The 23596-nt window shown below is 43.0% G+C and overlaps 2 protein-coding genes across 4 annotated transcripts in view; both read left to right on the forward strand.

The window, feature by feature from the left end:
- Positions 1-2311, forward strand: part of ARHGDIB (Rho GDP dissociation inhibitor beta) — a 31819-nt gene extending 29508 nt beyond the window's left edge. For all 3 annotated transcript variants that reach the window (XM_053257955.1, XM_053257957.1, XM_053257956.1), the window contains exon 6: positions 1571-2311. In XM_053257955.1, coding sequence (XP_053113930.1) covers positions 1571-1770 — 200 coding nt within the window. In that variant the 3' untranslated portion in view covers positions 1771-2311. The remainder of the gene's footprint in view (positions 1-1570) is intronic.
- Positions 2312-18202: 15891 nt separating this feature from the next.
- Positions 18203-23596, forward strand: part of ERP27 (endoplasmic reticulum protein 27) — a 31918-nt gene continuing 26524 nt past the window's right edge. The window contains exons 1-2 of the mRNA XM_053251880.1: positions 18203-18412; positions 23383-23520. Coding sequence (XP_053107855.1) covers positions 18260-18412; positions 23383-23520 — 291 coding nt within the window. The 5' untranslated portion in view covers positions 18203-18259. The remainder of the gene's footprint in view (positions 18413-23382; positions 23521-23596) is intronic.

A 23596-nucleotide genomic window follows, 5' to 3' on the forward strand; every position in this document is an offset into this window, starting at 1 on the left:
CGTGGTTTCAAGGCATGTTCTGTACTAGGCATTTAATTCAGGCAAAGGCCAACTTGAGATACAGGTAGCCTGCTCTCTGGTCTGTATGACCTAGTCATATTTCATTAAAAATCACCTGGTAGTGTTTTAACCATTGCTTAGCAGAAGGTTAGATTTCTCAGCTTGCTTATTCTCCAGCAGAGGATAAGGAGTGCGTCTGACAGCAGGTTGCTCCTCATCACTCGCTCCTAGACAGGGTTAAATCAGAACAAGAGCCCTGGGTAGACACCCCACCCTTGCAAGTGGGAGGAGCTTCTCCTGAGAGCCCAGTTCCACCCTGTCATGCTCCATGTGGGCAGGGTAGCCTCCATGCTTTTCAATTTTCTTCTGTTTCTGGCCTTCGGGCCAACTAATCCAATTAAAAAACAACTAAAATACTGCTCTGGGAAGGTTTCCTTGGATTTCCTTTCCCCGCTGAGCGATCAACTTAAAAAAAAGAAAAGCTAAATGGAGCATGTTGACCATGGAGTCATGGCCTGAAGCAGACAGCTCCAAAATGGCGGCAACCTCCTCCTGGCCTATTTGTGAACTTCGCAGTGCGGGCTCCGGGGCCAAGCTGCCACAGAAACGAAAGAAGACAGCGGAGGGATCAGGTGTGCTGCACATCCACTCTGCTTAGGAACATAGGAAACTGCCATATACTGAGTCAGACCATTGGACTATTTAGTTCAGTATTGTCTTCACAGACTGGCAGTGGCTTCTCCAAGGTTGCAGGCAGAAATCTCTCTCAGCCCTATCTTGGAGAAGCCAGAGAGGGAACTTGAAACCTTCTGCTCTTCCCAGAGCGGCTTCATCCCCTGAGGGGAATATCTTGCAGTGCTCACACATCAAGTCTCCCAGATGCAACCAGGGCAGACCCTGCTTAGCTATGGGGACATGTCATGCTTGCTACCACAAGACCAGCTCTCCTCTCCTAGCAACATTCCAGCAGCAACATTCTGTGGTGTGCATTTCTTCAGGCTAAATGGGCCTCTGCGGTGTGTCGCGGCAAGGCATGTTACGCATAGGTTAGGAGAAGTGGACTAAAAGCTAGCCTGGTCTGATATCAGCGTGTGGTGGCATGACCACGTACTTCATTGCAGGCTGATACAGCTTGCGAGTTAGCACAGGCGGATAGAAAACTGCACCTGCCGCAGACTGAACTGATTGGGTGAGTGCCTTAAACACGAATACGACATGTATTTATATACTGCTTTTCAACAAAGGCTCCCCAAGTGGTTTACATGGATATAAATAAATAAATAAATAAATAAGATGGCTCCCTGTCCCCAAAGGGCTCACAATCTGAAAAAGAAACATAACATAGATACCAGCAACAGCCACTGGAGTGATGCTGTGCTGGGGATGGATAGGGCCAGTTACTCTCCCCCTGCTCAATAAAGAGAATCACCACTTGAAAAAAGAAAAAGGTGTGTCTTTATTCAGTTAACAGGAGTCTGTGTTAAATGCTCTGTGTCTGTGTCCCTTCCTGTCTTGTCTTTGATTAGCTCCCCCATGACAGACTCTCTTTTTGTCGGTTGTTCTCTCCTAGTGGACAAAGCTACATTCATGGTGGGCAGCTATGGGCCGCGGCCAGAGGAGTATGAATTCACGACACCTCTTGAGGAAGCCCCCAAGGGCATGATGGCTCGAGGAAACTACCGCAACAAGTCTTTCTTCACTGATGATGACAAGCATGACCATCTCACCTGGGAGTGGAACTTGTCCATTAAGAAGGAGTGGACAGAATGAGTTCCACCTCATGTTCCTCTCTTCGCTTCCTCCTGCCTCTTGTGCTGTATTCCAGGCGTACCAGTCTGGCACCTGCATGCCTTCGCTTCCTCCACACAACCCATCTGGCCCTTTTCCTGTAACAAGAGATTCTGTTAACCTAGGCCTTTGGACAGACTCTGTCTCTCCTGCTGCTACACTGAAAATAACAGCAAGGAGTTAAACTGGGACAAACCGTCCTGGTGGCTAACATTTGCACCGGATGAGTCCCTGAAGTGCCTTTGCTAGATGTATGGTTGCCAACCCAACCCAATTACTTATCAGGGCAGATAGATTGTCTCAATCTAAAGATCTGCAACCAATATGCATTTTTTCACTCTCATAATCTGTGTTCGCTGGGAACATCTTTGTCTATGAATGGATTCTACCTTGAATCAGTTTAGGTGCAATTTATGAAACTGCATTTGAAAGTCTTGCCTTTAAAAGTAACAGGAGACACAGTTCCTGCCCTGGCCTGTGAAGATTTCAGTGTCTTTGAAAATAAAGCCAGTTTTGTCCTTTGTTTCTGAGTGAGCTTCTTATGCTTTGTGCAGTACACTGATTTGTTCTGTCCTTTACACATGTGGAGTATCAAGCCTTTGGAGATCTACCATAGGTTTAAAAATAAATCCAGATATTTTTCATGTATCACTTTGGTACGTAAGCCAACTTGGGGCGCAGGTTTTTGTTATTCCTCTTGGTGATTTAAGCTAAATGTTCAACAAACTCTCTTTTCACTTCCTTCATTGTCTCTTTGCACTTCTTCTGCCAGAGTTTGTGTTTCTTTCTGTTCTCTTTATTTGGGCAGGATTTCCAATTTCTGAAGGAAGTCTTCTTCCCCTTTATAGTTTCATTGACTTTACTTGTTAGCCGTGCTGGCATCCTTCTGGACTTGGTGGTACCTCCTCCTTTTTGGTATACATTCTAACTGGGCTTTTATTATTATGGTTTTAAATAAACTTGTGATGAATTGACATGATTAGCGGGAATGGGGTAGGAGAGAAGTAGGTGGCATTGCGGGGAATGGTTACAATGGTGACAGAATGGTTCTAAGACAGGATAGTTCTGATCCAGTGGGGCTCTTCCAGTGCACCTATCCTATGAGGCTGTTCACACGAGCAGCCCTACCCAGGCATGGGCAGCCCTACCTGGGTAGGGCTGCTTGTGTGAAGCATCGGGATTGAGGCCGATCTCAGCACTGTCTGCCTGGATAGCTTGGGAATATAACCCAACCTTTTACCTGGGTGAGTGTGCCCTTTTATGCAGGTACAGGGTCGTATGAATGCAGCCGAAGCATACACAGAGCTGGGTGCTTAGAAAACCCAACTCATGGGGGAATCTCTCAATGCACTGTGTTCATCACGTGGCGCATTGTGAGATATCTGGAGGCTGGGACATATTTTCCCGGCCTCCAGAACGCTGCATGGTTAGGATTGCTGCTGGATCGTCGGGGAGGAAGGTAGGTGCTCTCCAGCCCGCCCTCTCCGGCGCAGCAGAAGTTCATGTGAACAACCTTAATGTGTTATCTTAACTGTAAAATGTGAAAGGGCACATATAGGTATCTGCTTGTTCTGTTGCAGATGCCTGAAATACTGATATACTGGTAGATCATTGGGGAATGCAGTGAGTCTTCCCACTTGATTGGCCCTGGTATACTGGAAGAAGTACATAGTATGTAGTATAGGATGAGTTCACATCATTAATACAAGTGATTGTCTATTGCAAGGCCACACACCTTTAGACCTCCTACAGGTGTTGGACTACAACTCCCATAATCCCCAACTATTGACCACTAGCTGGGGATGATGGGAGCCATAGTCCCAAAACAGCTAGAGGGCCAAAGTTGTGTTGCCCTCATCTATGCTTTCTTTTCTGAGTTAGGGTTCTGTTTAATATGCCCTTGGATATATAGGGGTCTTCCTCTACTTGTTCCAGTGTTTTTTTAAATATGCTGTCATTTAATATTTGTTTTTTAAATAAATTATCACCGGTTAGTACAAACAGGATACCTCCCGTGGGAAAACTGCCCATGTTTCACAGAGTTCATTCATTTGTTCTTTGTTGTAGGTAAGCGGAAATCCTTCAAGTTCTGTGGGTCTGGATGCTATTCATTTTGCATAAACCAAAAACCACAAGGGAGGGAGAGGGGAAGCCTGAATAAAGGAACCATGGGAGAGAACCTCCAGCAAAAAAGAAAAAAGTGTGTGTGAGCCGGGTCTCACAATCAATGAGACCCGGTTTTGGAGAGTGCGCGGGGAGAGCGGGCTAAGCCTGCTCTCTCCGCACACGAGCAGGGAGGGAGCCCTGGGCAGCCAGATCGGCCGCCCACACGATTGCCGGCTCTGTGATGGAGCCTGTGGGGGCTGGGGAGCTCGGGGGCCATGCAGCCCCTGGAATCTCCAGTATGCCCTGCACGAGCGCACAGGGCATACTGGGGAGACCCCTGGAGCCGGGAAACGGCTTTTTGCCTCCCTTCCGGGGGTCTACTCATGAGTAACCGCAGCGCGGAGACGCACTGCGGCTACTCACGATCTTTGAAACCAGGTTTGCGGAGCACTCGGTCCGCAAACCTGGTTTTAGGGCAGGGGTAGTTAGGCGGGTTACCCGCCTAGGAACCACCGGGCTTGCAGCTGAGCCCGGTGGTTCACACGATGGGGCGAAATTTCGCCCCATCGTGTGAATAGCCTCATTTTGTGTGTGTCTGTTTCAAAGTGTGGCAGGGAGTATTTTCAGCCTTTTAGATTTGAATTCAAGCTATCAAAGACACATGAAGGATATTTATTAAGGGAAGCAAATTCATGAGGATCTTTTGATTGGGTAAATTCCCCTTTAATTGTGCAGGGCTAGTGAGTTGTACAGGGCAGGTGAGAGGGCACGCCCTCAACTCCTGTCTGTGGCTTCCGGCGGCATCTGGTGGGCCACTGTGTGAAACAGGATGCTGGACTAGATGAGCCTTGGGCCTGATCCAGCAGGGCTGTTCTTATGTTCTTATGAGTTACATACTGAGCAGCAATAACTAGAGCAGTATGGTTTAATCTAATTTGATTAATTGTTCTAATGGGTCAAAACATCTTTAATAAAAAGCCCCCATTTAATTAGGCAGCACAGCAGCTTAAAAAGAATCATATCCTGCTTTTCTGTGTAAAACACTTAAACTGGTTTTTAAATATTATATACAGTAGGTATATAAATATCAGTACTTGCAAATCTATGGGTGGCAGATTAAAAAACAAACGAGTTTCTTCACACTGACATCATCTGAAAGCAAAGACTTTTTCCTTCTTCAGAACTGTTACTCATATAAAAATATTCAAATTGAATTTATTAAAACTCACATAATCTAAACTAAGATTTGTTTCATTTAGTGATTGCCCTGCCTTACTGAAAATTGTTTTGATGACCAGCCTAGAGGGTCCAGGTTGCATAATAAATAGGATGCAAGGCAATAAATGGTAGAGGTCCCTCAGAGGTATCTATGCTGTGTTGATTCTGTATAATGTCTATATTGCTGTGAAAATGGAGTCCCTAAGTAAGGGAATGAGGACTATATTAGAGCATGGCCTATGTGCAACAGGAAGGTGCTGGGAGCTCTGCCTACAGTCCTACCAGTCTCTTATCTCAGTAGTAGGAAATTTTATCATTCCCAGGTGTTTTGCTCCCATAGCTTTAGGAGTTACCACATCTGATTTAAAGGACAGTTGGTGAGTCACCTTTTCATGCCAAGCTCAGAACGGAACGTGTGGCAAGGAGAAAATAAGTCGGATCAATGGAAATCTCTATGTTACAAGGTTTCCTTGTGTTTTTCCAAAGCTGGGTCTTCCTCTTGGGATATGCCGAGAAAAGCTCTGTGTTGAAAGGTAAGGGAGCAATGTCCTGAATTTCAAACGCAGGAGGTAAATGGCCAGATCTATCTATCTATCTATCTATCTATCTATCTATCTATCTATCTATCTATCTATCACACTTGTATACTGGCTAAAATGTACGTCTCTGGGTGGTTTACAATAAAATACAAATTAAAACAATTAAAATGTTAAAACATTAAAATTTAAGAATTTAACACAATGTTAAAACTATTAAAAGCTGTGAATCTAATTAAAAGCCTGGGTGATCAAATGTGTCTTAACTGCCTTCTTAAAAGTTGTCAGAGATGGGGAGGCTCTTATTTCAGCAGGGAGTGCATTCCAAAGCCTCCGGGCAGCAATGGAGAAGACCTGAGTAGTCGCCAAAAGAGTTGGTGGCAACTGCAGATGAACCTCTCCATATTATCTCAATGGGTGGTGGGGCTCATGGCAAAGAAGCCATGATGGCAGTGTATGGTACTCCTAGCTCAGGCATTGCAACTTTCTCAGCGGGAATGTGGGGAATGGTCCTAGGGAAACGTAAGAGATTCATTTCCCCCTACAGTAATCCTGCCCAGGGCTAAAGTCAGCCATGCGAATGGGTCCTTCTCAACTGTGTAGACTGCTGGGACCAGCTTGTACCAAATTGCTTTCTTATTCCTGTACCATAGAGAATAGAAACACCAAAATAGTATTCTTGATTCCTCCACTCCCTTAGCGAGGGATATATGGCTATGCTTTGCGGTTAGAGAACTGAATGGCATGCACAACAGCTTCTCTGAGCATGTATGGATTGAGAATCTTCTTGATACAGTTCATTCCTCACTCTTACCCTCCCATTTGGAGAGCCCAAGAGGTTTTCAAAGTTTGAAAAAGAATAAAATGCCATTCCATAAAATGAATACATAGCCGTAGTGGTTAGGCCCAAAGCCCACATTCAGACATACAATTAGCACTGTAAAATTATTTATCCCCCCAAAGCCTGCTGGATTAAAAAAAGAAAACAATAATCCTCAGCTCTTATATGTCTGTGATGTCAGGCTGAGGTGGACCTCCCTTGGGGAGTTGCATGATAACTGAGATATCTTAGCCAAAAAAGCCCTTCTGTGGTCTTTAGCAATCCCTAACAACTCTTGATTCAGACTAATGCCTTGCCGGCAAATCTTGATGGTCCTGACAGTATGAATAAGGAAGGAGAAATTCCCCACATGGCATTTTAGGCCCAGACAATGTACAAAGACAAATATGTGAAATGACAAATTGTCTGACAGGCAAGAAAACTGCTGATATGAAGTGGGTGAGGAGAAACTGTGTGTTCACCATTTTTGCCTTTGTGAGGATTTTACCCATACCTTCCTTCCATTTTCCGCAGATACTGCTGAAGATGTGAGGAAACCGGCGCTTTTGGAGGATGTTGCAGCCACAGCAGCATTCATTTCTGCAGCTGAGGTGGTTGTCATTGGATTCTTTCAGGTCTGTTCAGATTGCTCAGCTGCAGTAAGGTACTCCAGTTTAGACCAGACTGTCTTTTTATACCCAGCATGCTGGTGTGATCTCATTTTAGTCCTGTATAATGAGGTGGACAGTATAAATAGTAGCAATAATATTCCTCACATACAGATAGTTACTATATTTTGCCTATAGCGGCTCTGAGCTCTCAAAAATATATATACAGAATCAATCCCAAAATAATCATGAATACACAAAGTTCTGTTTTTGTCTTTCTTCTCAATGTGTTTTCTGAAGGCTGTTTCTCACAGTTATTTATTTATTTACTTAGTATGTTTCTATACTGCCCTGTACAAAAATTCACAGTCTAAAAACCATTGAAACATTAATACGATTAAAACAATTTTAAAATACAAATAAAAACTCTAAATCTTGAAGCTTTAAAACTATACACTAAAAGCCTGGCTAAACAGGTATGTTTTCAGGACCTTCTTAAAAACATCAAGAGAAGGGGAAACTCTAGTTTCATTCCACATGAATGCATTTTGGAGAGTTGGGATCTTGAAGAACAAAACACCAGTGATCAGGTTTTTATATGTCTAGGTCTAATTTTATAATTTTTGAAACTGGAAATACATTTTCCTTGGGTCTGAGTTGGCCTAATGCTCAGGTGGGCCAGGGTGTTGTTGATGCTTTTCCCTTCATTTTATTGCTGGGCTGGCTTGCTACGAGTTAACTGGAACTATTGATTTGCAAGGCTTATTTTTTTTTTTTTTAAATCATCTTTACATACGGAGTCAGAGCACTGGACCATCAATTCAGTATTATCTATACTGATAGGCAGTGGCTTTCTCTCCAGGGTTTCAGGCAGAGGCCTTTCCCAGCCATTCCTGGAGGCTTTACAGACAGGGCTTCTGCCCCGAATCTCCTTCGGGAGAGATTGTGTGTGTTCACACACCAACCAAATGTACTCCGAAGTCCATTCGAGATCCTTGGACCCACTCCACACACAAGTCAGGCTTTGTTATGTGAATTCTAGCTTATCTGATGTATTTCCAGATTTTTAAAATGCTGGTCAAGCTACTTTTTCTGAGGGAGAGGTGCTGACGTAGAATCATTAGCATGATAAGAGGCATGGTCTCGTCAGAAATGCAGATCTACCTCTGCAGGGAACTCTTCCCCCCACTCCCCACATTGGCTAGGAAGGAAAACACTGACTCCTGCCATGTGTACTTGCAAAAACAAAACCCCAGAGCGGGGGGGGGGGGTGTGTGCTTCCCTCAATGCCGCAAGTGGACTTTGAAGTGGCTTCGCTCAACATTCACCCTGAAGCCAAGTCCGAATAACCTCTTGCAGACGTCAGGGATTGAACCTGGGACTTCTGAGGGAAAAGCAACTGTTCTACCTGTTGGAAATTCTCTGTGGTGAGAGAATCCCTTTTTCAATATAGCAGAGTGCACAGAGGCACAAACACAGCGGATTTAGTTATGCATGCATGTGTGCTAAGAGTAAAGTAACTTGGAGCCAATTGCTTGTTTCAAATCAATATAAAAGGTATTTATTAAGGAACTCCATTCTAGATAGGAAAGTGAGGATTTAGGATCTCTAATCTATCTATCTAAATGGATGCAGATGGATTCACCATCTTCTCTGCACATATGGTGCAGGGCAAGAGACTTGCCATGTTGCAAGGTCAACAGCCAGGTAGCAAGAGAGAGAAGGAGGAAGGAAGTTGAATCCCCTAAGATTAGCAATCTACATTTCAAAGGGATAGCATCAGAGCAGCAGGAAGTGATGACCAAATGTCTTTGACCTTCTAGCCCTCTGACTTACTAGTCTGTCCTCCACTGTCTGAGGCAAAGAGACAGCGCAAAGTCCTTTACTTCCAACACCCCCTCTCGTTGTCTCGTGACTCAGTTCACAATATTCATTTTCTCTCTCAGCTTTTCAAAGCAGGGTCTTGGTAGTGGCTTAGTGAGTAAGTCTGCGAGCATTTCATTTGTCGGGCAGTAGAGCAACTTGATTAGTCCATCTTTCTGCAGACTTCTCACTACATGGTACTTCACATCAATATGTCTGGTACTCCTCTTTACATCTTCTTGTTTGGAGAGTTGAATGCAGCTTTGGTTGTCTTCATACACTGGTATGGGCTGTGGTACATCTGTACCTAGGTCCTTCAGTAGTTGACACAGCCATTGTATCTCGTGACAGCCCTGTGCAGCTGATACATATTCCGCTTCAGTGGTTGATGATGCTACTATGTCTTGTTTTCTGCTTGACCAGCTTATCGCTCCATCTCCATAGAAAATTATGTGACCACTGGTGGATTTCCTGTCTGTTATATCTCCACCCCAGTCTGCATCTACGTATGCTTCTAGTTTTGGTTCACTATTAGCTGGCAGCTTGAGCTTAAAGTGTGCAGTACCCTTTAGGTACCTAACAAGTCTTTTCATTGCATTCCAGTCCTTGACTGTTGGTGATGCAGTCTTTCTACAAAGTAAACCAACTGCTGTACTAATATCTGGCCTAGTGAGTGTACTAATGTATAAAAGCTTACCCAATGCTTCACGATATCTATGGTTGTCAGATAGTGGCTCAGTTTGATCTTCTTGCTTTATGTAGTTCACTTCCATTGGAGTTGGTGTAGGATTTGCATTTTCCAGTCTGAGCAAGTTTATCAAGTCTTTAATTTTCTGTTCTTGGTTGATCAGGAAACTTCCATCTTTCTCTCTTTGTACTTGAATGCCCAAGTAGTGTGCAATGTTGCCAAGTTGCTTGACTTCCACTTCTTTGTTCAGATGATCCATTATTTCCTTGCTGTCATCTGGATTTTCATAGGCAAAAATCAAATCATCAACATACGCCAAAATGTAAGTCCATTTCCCATCTCTGCATCTCGTGTACAGGCAGGGATCAGCTTCACTTCTTTTGAAGTTTGCTTGAAGCAGCATATCATTCAGTTTTATATTCCATGCTCTGGCAGCTTGTTTTAAACCATAAATGCTCTTTTGCAGTTTGCATACATAGTCCTCTTTGCCTTCCTGTAAGAAACCTGGTGGTTGTTGCATGTAAATGTCCTCTTCTAGTTCACCATGCAAGAATGCAGTTTTCACGTCTAGGTGCTCAACATGCATTCCTTTGCTAGCAGCAATACTTAACAGAGTCCTTACTGTGGTATGTTTAACCACTGGTGCAAAGGTTTCATCATAATCTTCTCCATATTTTTGTGAATATCCTTTTGCTACTAATCTGGCTTTGTAGCGCTGAATCTCACCATCAGCATCATGTTTGAGTTTGAAAACCCATTTGCAGCCAATAACTTTTCTTCCTTGTGGTAACTTAGTAAGAGTCCAGGTTTTGTTTTTCTGTAGAGCCTCAAGCTCTTCAATTGCAGCCTGTTTCCACTTCTGGGCTTCTGGTTGTGGTAGCTGGGATATTTCCTCCCATGATGAAGGTTCTGGTTGTTCCGCTGTTCTTGCGAGGTAGGACAGCCTCGGAGCTGGAACACCTCTGTTTGAGCGCGTTGATCGCCTCACCTCACCCTCTGTGGTCCCTTCTATCACCTCAGGTGCGTCTGGTGGATCGCTGGGGGTCTCTGTGTCAAGTGTGGTTGGATCTGGATCTGCTGTCTCCTCCTCCTCCTCAGTTCCTCTGAGATCAGGAAGCATAATCCAGTCATCAGGGTGCTTGGTCTGGTTGCTTGCTTCAGTGTAGGCCCCCTCTGAAGGTGTAGCTCTTTCATCCTCTTCAAAACACACTGCTCTGCTTATGGTTATCCTGTTGGTGTCAGGATCCAGAATTCTGTAGGCTTTGGATTGTGCTGCGTAGCCTACAAAAATCCCTTTTGTGGCCCTAGGCCCTAACTTAGTCCTTTTTTCCTTTGGGATGTATGAGTAAGCCGTGCTTCCAAAGACACGCAGATGCGTCATGGACGGCTTATGACCATGCCAAAGTTCATAAGGTGTTGTTTCAATAGGTTTTGTGTTCATTCTGTTGTGTATGTATGTAGCAGTCATGATGCCTTCTCCCCAGAATTTCTGTGGGAGGTGTGCGTCAGCAAGCATGCATCTTACCATGTCCAGTAGAGTTCTGTTCATTCTTTCTGCGATTCCATTTTGGGGCGGGCAGTAAGGCACCGTAGTTTGATGCACAATTCCATGTTCTCTTAAGAACTGCTGTGTAGCATTGGACATGTATTCTCCTCCATTGTCTGTGCGCAGGATCTTTGGCTTCCAGCCAAATTTGTTGCTTGCCATCGCCACATATTGTTTTAATTTCTCCAGCATCTCTGATTTTTCCTTCAGTAAATAAACACACGTGTATCGTGAGAAATCATCTGTTATAGTTAGAAAATATTTATGATTACCTATGGTTGCTGGTAGTGGTCCAGATATGTCACTGTGGATCAGATCCAAGGGTCCTTTTGTCTTCCTTTCACTCTGCTTTGGGAATGGCTTGTTTACTGCTTTGAACTCGAGACAAGAAACACAGTTAGTTACAGTGTCACATGGTACAAAATCAATGCCATTAGCTAATCCCTGTTCCTTCATGTTTTGAATTGATTCAAAACTTCTGTGTCCTAGTCTTCTGTGCCATAATTGTAAGCAGTTTCCATGCTGACACAACTTGGCTAGGTTCATTACATTAGGCTGGTATGCCTCAGGTCTGGACTGGGCTGGTCTTTCTCTGTCTGTAAATTGCTCTTCCACATGATAAAGACCTTGAAATTCTGAGCCCACAAGGCAAACTTTTCCATTCTGGGTAACAACACATTGTCCATTTTTAATATACAATTCACAGCCTTGTTGCTCTAGCTTGGATATTGAAATCAAGGAGCTTGAGAATTCAGGGATATACAAAACATCTCTCAGAAAAAATGGTTTAACAGATCCATCCAGCAATTTGCAATATAAAATTCCTTCGCCCTTTTTCTTTGCTTTAATTGTAGTATTATTGCCCAAATAAACAGTCTCTTCAGGAATATCAAACAGTTCAGTATAGAAACTTAGATTTTTAGAAATATGGACAGATGACCCAGAATCTAAAATCAGCTTTTCATTATTTTTCATTAAATTAACACTATAGTTCTTGTTGAAATGTCTGTCTGTATACTTGGAATCTCTGTTTTCATTCTCCTTTGTTTGACTGATATTCCCAGACCTCCTGGTCTGATTCTTGGGACAATGCGCCACCCGGTGGCCAAATTCGTTACATAGGAAACACCTGAAGGCTTTGTTTCCAGCTGACCTCATTTCAGCACTGGCGGTCATGTGACCTCTCTCTCTGGGCTGAGTTTCTCTGGTGTAATCTGCTCTCTTTGTATGCAAATGTGAGGTGCCCATGCGGTTCCCTCTTGCAGCATTTCCTCCAGCATTCCCTCCCCATCTCGGGTTACGTCTGGAATGATCAATTGTTGCTTTAAGAGCAAAGTTGCTAGCCAGTTCACTTTCATAGCGTGAGTTTAAAAGGTTTCTTCGGTTAGCCTCCGAAGACAATGTTTCTACAGCCTTTTCAAAGTTTAGATTGGTGTGGGTTTCCAATTGCCCAATTATAGTGCTATAGGAAGCAGGCAAGCTCAAGAACAGAGTCTCCAGCTTTTGACTCTCTGTAAATTCCTCTCCTGCTTGTCTAAATTGAAAAAAGAAATCTTCCAAAGTCCCAATAAAAGTAGAGAAACAGTCCCCATCTTTATACTGAAGATCTTGCAATTTTCGGCGTAAATTAAACGTGTATGCCCATCCTTTCCTCATATGCATAGAATCTAGCTTGTTTAGCATCTCCTTTGAGGTTCCAAGATCACAAATAGCATAAAGGAAAGTTTTACTCACGGAAGCTGCAATCATCGCTTGTGATTTTCGGTCCTTAATTAGCCAGAGTTCCTTCTCCTTTTTCTCAGCATCCGAGGTTCCATCTGGCGGCGGGTCTTCCTCAGTAACTTGGTGGAGTCCCTCTGCTTTCAGTGCAATCTTCAGTCGAGTCTTCCATTCCAAGTAATTATCCGCTTCCAGGATGGTAAGCCTGAGTTTTCCCTCCAGGTATGCAGCCATGCTCACCGGCTCCAAAAGGCAGTTGCTGTAGATTAGCAATTCAAAGTGTCCACGCTAGATCTCAATGGATCTCCTGGAACAAACCTAACTCTCTAGTTGCAGCACACGCAGCTCAAAATACTGCTCCCATAACTGGCTGGAGCCCATAACCTGTTGGAAATTCTCTGTGGTGAGAGAATCCCTTTTTCAATATAGCAGAGTGCACAGAGGCACAAACACAGCGGATTTAGTTATGCATGCATGTGTGCTAAGAGTAAAGTAACTTGGAGCCAATTGCTTGTTTCAAATCAATATAAAAGGTATTTATTAAGGAACTCCATTCTAGATAGGAAAGTGAGGATTTAGGATCTCTAATCTATCTATCTAAATGGATGCAGATGGATTCACCATCTTCTCTGCACATATGGTGCAGGGCAAGAGACTTGCCATGTTGCAAGGTCAACAGCCAGGTAGCAAGAGAGAGAAGGAGGAAGGAAGTTGAATCCCCTAAGATTAGCAATCTACATTTCAAAGGGATAGCATCAGAGCAGCAGGAAGTGATGACCAAATGTCTTTGACCTTCTAGCCCTCTGACTTACTAGTCTGTCCTCCACTGTCTGAGGCAAAGAGACAGCGCAAAGTCCTTTACTTCCAACACTACCACTGAGCTACATCCCCATCTTGTGGAACACATTATTGTGGCACATATACTTGTGTGTCACATTATGATCTGAGTTATGCAGGCTGATACTGTGTTGTGGACATGTTCTTGCCTTTTAGACAATGGATTTTACTATCTGGACTTTTTGGTCTCTTTTACCTCTTAAGACTGTGTAACAGTCTTTGATGAGTATATTTTGGAGATATGAATATAGATCAAAATTGCAGAAATGTTTCTGGAGATCATGTAAGCTCTACCTGTGAGATATTTACATACTTTGGAAGACCCTTCATCCCTTCTCTTCTATTGTACTCACTCTGAAATCAGTGAGAGTTCCCTCGTTAAACAAACAAGCCATGTTGCAGACAAGTTAAAACAATAAAAGTGTGCAAGGAGCCATTTTTGTGGTGACTTCCTAGCTCCGAATCTATCTTCCCCCAGAAGTTCACCAAAACCCAAGCTTTTTGGGAGGCACTGTAAGATCTTTCTGTTTGGGGGAAATGTTTATTTGAACAAGGATAAGTGAAGGTGATTTTGACAATTTATTTTAAATTATCTGATTTTTTTAAAAAATAACTTATTTAGGTTTAATGTAATTTATTTAGGTTACTGAGGCTCTGTAAATGAGACAGAAGTCTAATAATTAAAGATACTTGTGAGTTATAATTCAGACGTGTGTTCTGCATCCATGCTTCCAAATTAGTATCTATTTCTCTACAAAGATAACGCAATCAAGAAGATGCAGCTATCTGATGCATCTGTAGAGTGCACAAATACTTCTCTTCTAAAACGCTGTGTTGCTTTTGTGAAAAACATCACTGTCTCTATAAATATACTGCAGACATATGAAGCCAGGTTTTCAAAGACATGGAATTTGGCCTAGCTAGATGAAACGCAGTTGGTTAATCATGGGATGCTCAAAAGCACTTTCTTCCTCAGTTGAACTTGTTTTCATTCCACCCTTCAGTTTCTTCCCCAGAACCAGCTGTTCAAAAAACAGGTCACAAGAATGTTGTTTAAAATTAGATTCCATCTCACCCGCCCAGTTTTTTCAAACATCTCCCTTTCCCCAAGTGAATCAGTTTGGCTGGGAACTTTGTTTTCAAATCCATCTTCTAGAATAAACTTCAGGCCTTGAAGAATTTAGCTTATTAAGAGACATTTTCATGAAATGTCTGTATTCTTCAGAAGGTCATTGATATTTCAGCTGTAGGAAAGAAAGATCCTGAGCTTTTATTATCCTAAAATGTTTGTAGAGTTGCATATTTCCAGTCTTCTTCCAGAGCTGCATTATTTTGTATATATTGGCTCATTATTTCACACATCTCTTATTTGAGATGTGTGAAATTGTGCATATTTTCCCCTCTAAAGACAACAATCATGTTGAAAATTTATAAATGCTGTGTTCAAAATTTATAGGTGCTAGGGGAGGGAGGAGGCATGCATACCTCATCAAATTTTGATAATTATCTTTTTTGAAGGTGGATATTGCCATCACCTTCCAAGTTTCCTCTCTCTTCAGCTTTAATTAAATTGCCACTGAATCTTTAATCAGCCAGTAGTGGTTGCTGTATTGGCTCTAAAGGATGGAAAATACAAAGCTGGTTTGAAATATCTATCTATCTATCTATCTATCTATCTATCTATCTATCTATCTCATTTATAAACTGCCACATCCAAAGGCTCTGGGGCGGTGTACAACAAATTTAAAAAGACATAAAAATACACATTTAAGACACAATGCTAAAAGCAATATAAAAACAATTAAAACCATTTAAAACCAATTAAAATACTTTTAAAAAACAATTTTAAAACCTTGGAAGGCCAGGCCAAACAAGTACGTTTTTAGGGCTCTCTTAAAGGCCGACAGTGAGCCTAAATTGCGGATATCTACCGGGAGTGCATTCCATTGGCCAGGAGCAGCTACAGAAAAGGCCCAGTTCCTAGTTGCCAACAAACGTACTGGTGGGGATCATACAGAAGAAGACGCTCTCTAAGGTAGCCATTCAGAGCTTTAAAGGTAATAACCAGCACTTTGTATTTCACCTGGAAACATATCGGCAGCCAGTGCAACTGTTTTAAAACAGACATAATATGGTCTCTCCAGGTTACCACAGAGACCAATCTGGGTGTCGCATTCTGGACTAACTGAAGTTTTTGAACAATGTACAAAGGCAGCCCCATGTAGAGCACATTGCAATAGTCAAGCCTGGAGGTTACTAGCTGATGCACCACTGTTTTGAGATTGTTCTCTTCAAGGAATGGACGCAGCTGTTGAATCAGCCGAAGTTGATAGAAAGCGCTCCTGGTCATAGCCTCCACCAGAGATACCAAGGGTGAGGCCAGGATCCAAGAGCACTCCCAAACTGTGTACCTGTTCCTTCTGGGGGAGTGTAACCCCATCCAGCACCGGAAGATCTAACTCATCACTCAAATTCCGATCTCCCACAATGAGCACCTTTGTCTTGCTTGGATTCAGCTTCAATTTGTTATCCCTAATCCAGCCCATTACTGCCCATAGGCAGGCATTTAGGGAGTGAATGCCATTTCCTGATGATGATGATGATGATGATGGTGATGATGATAAGGAGAAATAAAAACTTTCCCGCAGGCCAGCTTAGGTTGGTGTGCAAGTTTCTCCGTGTCATGGGGGAAAGGGTTAGACATCTTTAAAGAGAATAGGTCTATCCATGGCTATGGACCATTGTTGGCAGTTATGGCTAGTATGCCTCTGATAACCAGATCATGTGAATAAACAGCAAACAATGATTCTTTCTGCCATTTGCCCTGATTGTCAACTCCTCAGGGGCATCTGGTTGGCCCCTCTTGTTGACAGAAAGGACGAGATGGATGTTTGTTCCAATCTATCCAGGCAATCCTGATGTTCACGTATCTTCGTTTACCTAGCAGGGACATCATTTCAGCAGGCAAAAAGGCAGAGAGACTTCAAGGCAAGATCCTCAGCAAAGTGTAAAGATCCACATACATACATACATACATACATACATACATACATACATACATACATACAATGAAGGTGCAAAACTAGTGGCGTATTATTAAGGGCATTTGTAGCTATGCTACAGCACCATAAGGAGCTGTACCTGCGGATTAACCAAATGTGGTCCAACACAGTTGGTGGGGGAAAGAGTGACTGACATCCATACTAATATTTTACATGCCGAGAAAGTATCATGCACACATGAGAAGAGGATGATATTTGCCAATCCCCCCTTTTTTCTACAGCCCTCTGTGCATCTTCAAAATAGATATTATTAGGAAGGGAACTGAAAATAAAACGGCTAATATTATAATGCCCTTATACAAAACTATGGTGCGACCACACTTGGAGTACTGCGTACAATCCTGGTCACCACATCTAAAAAAGGACATTGTAGAACTGGAAAAGGTGCAGTGGAGGGCAACCAAAATGATCAGATCCCTAGAGCACCTTTCTTATGAGGCAAGGCTACAACACCTGGGGCTTTTTTGTTTAGAAAAAAGATGATTGCGGGGAGACATGATAGAGGTCTATAAAATAATGCATGGTGTGGAGAAAGTGGTTAGAGAGAAATTTTCCTCCCTCTCACATAACATTAGAACCAGGGGTCATCCCATGAAATTGATTGCCAGGAAATCTAGGACCAAAAAAAGGAAGTACACTTTCACACAATGCATAATCAACTTGTGGAATTCTCTGCCACAAGATGTGGAGACAGCCAACAACCTGGATGGCTTAAAAACGGGTTTGGATAACTTCATGGAGGAGAAGTGTATCATCGTCTACTAGTTGGAGGGCTACAGGCCACCTCCAGCCTCAGAGGCAGGATGCCTCTGAATACCAGTTGCAGAGGAGTAACAGCAGGAGAGAGGGCATACCCTCAATTCCTGCCTGTAGGCTCCCAGTGGCATCTGGTGGGCCACTGTATGAAACAGGATGCTGGACTACATAGGCCTGATCCAGCAGGGTTGTTCTTATGTTCTTATATTCCTGAGGGTCCTGCAACACCTGCCAACTTGGCAAAGAGGCATCTTTTAATGTGGTGATTCTCTTTATTTAGCAGGGGGAGAGTAACTGGCCCTATCCACCCTCAGCACAGTACTTCCAGTGACTATTGCTGGTGTCTATCTTATGCTTCTTTTTTAGATTGTGAGCCCTTTGGGGACAGGGAGCCATCTTATTTATTTATTATTTCTCTGTGTAAACCGCCCTGAGCCATTTTTGGAAGGGCAGTATAGAAATCGAATTATTAATAATAATAATAATAATAATAATAATAATAATAATCGCTAGTGACATTTTTTTTGAGGCACACTGGGCTGCTGAAGGAAAGGGAAATTGTTGAAATTTTCCCCTTTTCTGTTCAAGCAAGATTTTTTTTTTTTTTTTTGCATATACACCATTAGTATGGATGCCAGCCAGTAATTCTTCCTCAAAACAACATCAGTTACTGTACTTAGGCTGATATAGGAATGTGCACTTTTTCTATCTCATGGAAGGTAGCCAGAACCTAAGGGGTATACTCATGGGTCAAATGGGCCGTAACCCAAAGTTTGGCTTTAAAAAAGTAAAACCTGCCAAAAAATATTTTGTACTAATATTCCACAGTGGATTTCTTTCTGGAGCAAGGAGAAGCAAACTACAGGTGACCCTCATTTTTTTACGGGTCCTTCATTCACAGTTTCAACTATATACCCGGTTTCCATTATCATGGGGGCACAAATGCCGAAACTGCTTGCTTGCTTCCTTCCTTCCTTCCTTTCATCCATTCCTTTATCTTATTTATATACCGTCTGATATGTGTATCTCTAGGATATGTAAACAATTAAAAAAACACAACAAATATAAAACAGAGTAAAATAATTAAAACAATTTCACATAATAAAAAGCTAACAACTTCATGGGATAAAAACAATTAAACAGTTTAAAATTAATTTCCGTTAAAAGCCTGAGAAAACAGATGTGTCCTGAGGATTTTCCTAAAAGCAATCAGAGATGGAGATGCTCTTATTTTGACAAGGACCAAAATAATAGAAACCTTTAGCTATGGGAATGTTGGTGTTAGGTGCCTCAGTACTCAGTAGGTCCTCAGGGTTTTAATTATTGTAGTTTTTGGCATTCATGATGGTAGCCAAGAAGCAATTTCTGCGAAAAATGAGGGCTTCCTGTATTACTCTTTGCAGGTTCATCCTTTTGCTGCTCTTTACACAAGTGCAGCTCATACCGTATTTTATGGACTATAAGACTCACTTTTTTCCTCGAAAAATATCCGCCAAAATTCAGGAGCGTCTTATATGTTTTAACAGTTTAATAAGTTAAAACTCTGCAAAACTGGATTAAAATTAAGGTGCGTCTTATAGTCCGTAGCGTCTTATAGTCCGTAAAATACGGTATATAGAAATAATTGTGCAGGAATTACATGTGAGCCTGGTATGCTTATTTATGAGTAGGCCTTCTCAGGAGTAGGTGCCTCAACTTACCACGTCGAGGCTCTACACATGAGTGGTGTGTAGAGCCTTCCCTGGCTCTGCGGGGAGAGCGGGCCTAGCCTGCTCTCCTCGCAGATGATCAGTACTGCAGCCCTAGGCTGCCGGATTGGCTGCCCACACAACTACCGGCTCCATCATGGAGCTGGTGGGGGCTGTGGGGATTGGGGGCCACTCGGCCCCCGGAAGTCCCAGGATGACCCATGCAAGCGCGTCGGGCATTCTGGGGGGGACCCTGAGACTGGGAGGCTGCTTGTAGCCTCCCGGCTGGGGGTCTGCTCATGTGTCACCGTGCTCTGCGGTGGCACATGAGCGAAAAAAACAAGGTTAACCTCGCTCCGTTAACCTCATTTAAGGGGAGGGGGATTTAGGCGGGTTAGCTGCCTTGGGAGCACTGGGCTCGCCTGTGAGCCTGGTGGTTTCAACTATCACTGGAAAGCGGGCTAAGATCCCTTAGCCCGCTTTCCAGTGATCGTGGGAATAACCTCATTTGTGTACCAGTAGCCCCTATAAAAGTAACGTTGTGCCATTGAGTCGGTGTCGACTCCTGGCGACCACAAGCCATGTGGTTTTCTTTGGTAGAATACAGGAGGAGTTCAGCATTGCCATTTCCTGTGCAGTATGAGATGATGCTTTTCAGCATCTTCCTATATCGCTGCTGCCCAATATAGGTGTTTCCCCAGCAACCTCTTGCTCCCTAGGCAAGTTACTTCCCTGCTGCACCATTAGGTGGCCAAGTAGCCCCTATACTTGGCAGTTACTTACACTAGTGTGGAGGCGTGCAAACTTCCAGTTTCACATAACTCTTCATCAAACAGAAATTGCGCTTGGGAATAATTCTATAGAACTTGCAAGCTTCTACATCTCTACACCAATTTGACCAATACAAGAAGCCATTTTCTTGATGTTTCCTTTTATAAAGCAGCAGCAGCTATATGGAGCAAGTGCAATGAACAGGCAGGTTTGCTACTGCTTGTTGCTTTGCCCCTCTATCCTGGAGTTGCTGTTTAATGGGAGGAATTTCTTACTCTGTAGTGGCCTGCTTGATTTAGCAACTCAAGCTGACTCAAGCTGTCTATTCCTGGGGATCCCCCCACCCCATATAATATTGAGCCCATTTCTAGAAACTTCAGGCCAGTCCTGGAGTTGGTAACCCTATTATTTGCTTGCCCACTGGTCCTGCCTGCTCTAACAAGGAGGGTTCTGCTTCTGGGTGCTTTCCAGACTGCAGAGGAGGAAGTGGGGTAAAATCTAAGAGCTAGCCCTAACATTTTGAAGCCAGTTAGAGTTAGTTGCTTCAGATTTTACACCACTTCCACCCTCGCTTAGGCTTTAAGGGGAGAGAGAAAGGAGGAGGAGAGGAAACAACCCCTGCTTCTCGATCTGCATGCAAGGCACTTCCCTGAGGGAAAAGGGGAGGAGGGAGGATTCACCCATTCCTCCTGGTGAATTTGTGCAAGGGCAGCGAACTTGTGCAAAAATTAAAATAAAATAATTGACAATTGGCACACACCCCTCTAAAAGCAAGCCACACACCAACAGCTGCAATCCTATGCACTCTTACCTAGGAGGAAGCCCACTGAACTACATCGTTTACTTCTGAGTAATCCCAGCCAGCCTGCAAACTCTTTTCAAAACTCCAAAAACCGGCTACTATTACACGATGCACATAAAATGGGCTAAGCTTGAAACGTCACGATAAGATCCAAAACAGGCTGTGGCTATGCAAACGGCACCTTGACGTTCCCGTATGCAAGACGGTGTCCAAACCCAGATCATATGAATGGACAGCAAGCCTAGACATAGTGAAGCAATTTCAAGGTGCCATCTGGAAAGTCCCCTGATCTGCAGTGAGGGTGAAATGAGGAAAGATGAACAAATATTTCTGCGTTCAGTGCTGTTAAACACACACACAATACCGGTGGGTGGCATCCTCCAGTCAGTATCTGCAATTGAAGGGCCGAATGAAACACAGAGCAAAGGGAAACTATGCAGGGGCCTTCACTGTATTTGATGCATCTGGTTTGCAAGTGCAGCTACATTGGCAGGAATGTACCAGTCATTCTCTTCCAACCTTGTGAGTGACCAGTCATGAAACTCACTGGGTGACCCTGGGCCAGTCATTTATGTCTCAGCCTAGCCTACCTTACAGGGTTGTTGTGAGGATAAACACAATTGTGTACAATGCTCTGGGCGCCTCAGAGAAAGAGCAGGATATAAATGTTAAAATAAAATAAAATAAAATAAAATAATCGGGCCCTGGAGAAACCTGTATGAAGCAGAAATGGCCACCAGATGTCAGCATTCTTCCCCTAAATTCTTGCTGAAAGCACAAGGTCCAAAGAAAATCTCTTGTGCTTACAGTTACTTCCTTGGCCTTTGTTTGGTATTTTTCTCACTTCACTTTTTTTGTTACTTTTTTCTTGCCCTGTTTTGTTTTTCTCTTCATTTTTGCCTCTTTTAACCATATTATATCTGTTCATTCCCCTGCCTCCATGCCTCTGTTCTCTCTCTTGCTCTCATTGCACTTCCCTTAGAAACATTAAATTGGTTTATTTATTTATTTATTACATTTATATCCCGCTCTTCCTCCGAGGAGCTCAGAGTGGTTTACGTGCTTATTTTTATCCTCACAACAACCCTGTGAGGTGGTTAGGCTGAGAGATACATGACTGGCCCAGAGTCACCCAGTGAGTTTCATGGTTGAATGGGGATTCGAACTCGGGTCTTCCCGGTCCTAGTCCAACACTCTAACCACTACACTATGCTGGCTCTCTTAGTAAACAGAACTACAGCTCCCAGGGTCCCTGGGAATTTCTCATATAATTTTCATCAGAGAATTTCTCATATAATTTTCATCATCTGAACCAAACTTCAGTTCCCAGGAATCTTTGGGGGGAGTCATGATAATGGACTAGTTTGGATAATACCGTCTGATAGGCCACTCAACTGCATGAGGAGGGGAGCCAGCGTCATGTAGTGGTTAGAGTGCTGGACTAGGACCGGGGAGACCCGAGTTCAAATCCCCATTCAGCAATGATACTAGCTGGGTGACTCTGGGCCAGTCACTTCTTTCTCAGCCTAACCTACTTCACAGGGTTGTTGTGAGGAGAAACCTAAGTATGTAGTACACCGCTCTGGGCTCCTTGGAGGAAGAGCGGGATATAAATGTAAAAATAATAAAATAAAATAAAATAATAATAATAATAATAATAATTAATAATTATATAATAATAATAATTATTATTATGTGCATGTCCCCTCCACACCCGCCCACTCAGCATGTCATTATGTTCCTGCATAGTCACATGGGTGGTGGACGATCAGAACTGTCTCTCATCATGCAATTAAAATATTATTTTAGAGAAGTATTTCGATGAGAAGTGGATTAGGCGTTCCACACCCATGTCACCATGCACTGATGGAAGAACAGGCCAGGTGGGGGAAGGGAAGACATGCACACAGATTGGGCAGCCAGGCGGACTGTATCATCCAAAGTGGCCCAGTTAAGTTGGCTAACTGATAAAAAGTTTGCAGAATCAATGTACTAAGTAATAAATAAATCATCTTTATTATGGTCCTAGACCCGCATAAAATAATACAAAAGGGGATTGATTGATTGATTAAGTGCTGTCAAGTCGGTATCGACTTTTAGCGACCACATAGATAGATTCTCTCCAGGATGAACTGTCTTCAACTTGGCCTTTAAGGTCTCGCAGCGGTGCATTCATTGCTGTCATAATCGAGTCCATCCACCTTGCTGCCAGACGTCCTCTTCTCTTTCCTTCAACTTTCAATTTTCAAAAGGGTATAGGCATAGTACAAGCAATAGCAATCTATAAAGCTAAAGCAAATGAAGCACTGTAATAAAATTCACCACTGCAGGTTATAAGACCTAGATAATGAGGCTGTAAGCCTGCACCATTGTTAAAAAATGATATATGAACCAGGTTAATATATACCTAACCAGGTACAGAACTATATTAAAATTGATTATGAAAGAGTGTATTAAAATGATATATTAAAATGATACTATATTATACATTATAATATATTATATATTATAAAATTATACTATATTAGTACTAAATACTTTTCTATCCCCCCACCCCACCCCCAATTCCTTTAGGATTTAGAGCAACCTGAAGTTTCAGAATTCCTTACCATGGTACAGAATTTGCCCGACATACCATTTGGACTCTGCACCATCGTCGAAGTTCTTTCTCATTATAATGTCACCGTGAATACTGTCTCCCTCTTCCGCATGGTAGGTCTCCTGTCTTGTGGCTCTGCTTCTTCCAACAGTGTTATCTATTTGGGGAGGAGAGCTAGTCCTGTGGTAG

This window comes from Hemicordylus capensis, chromosome 5, assembly GCF_027244095.1.
Source record: "Hemicordylus capensis ecotype Gifberg chromosome 5, rHemCap1.1.pri, whole genome shotgun sequence".
In the NCBI taxonomy this organism is placed as follows: Eukaryota; Metazoa; Chordata; class Lepidosauria; order Squamata; family Cordylidae; genus Hemicordylus; species Hemicordylus capensis.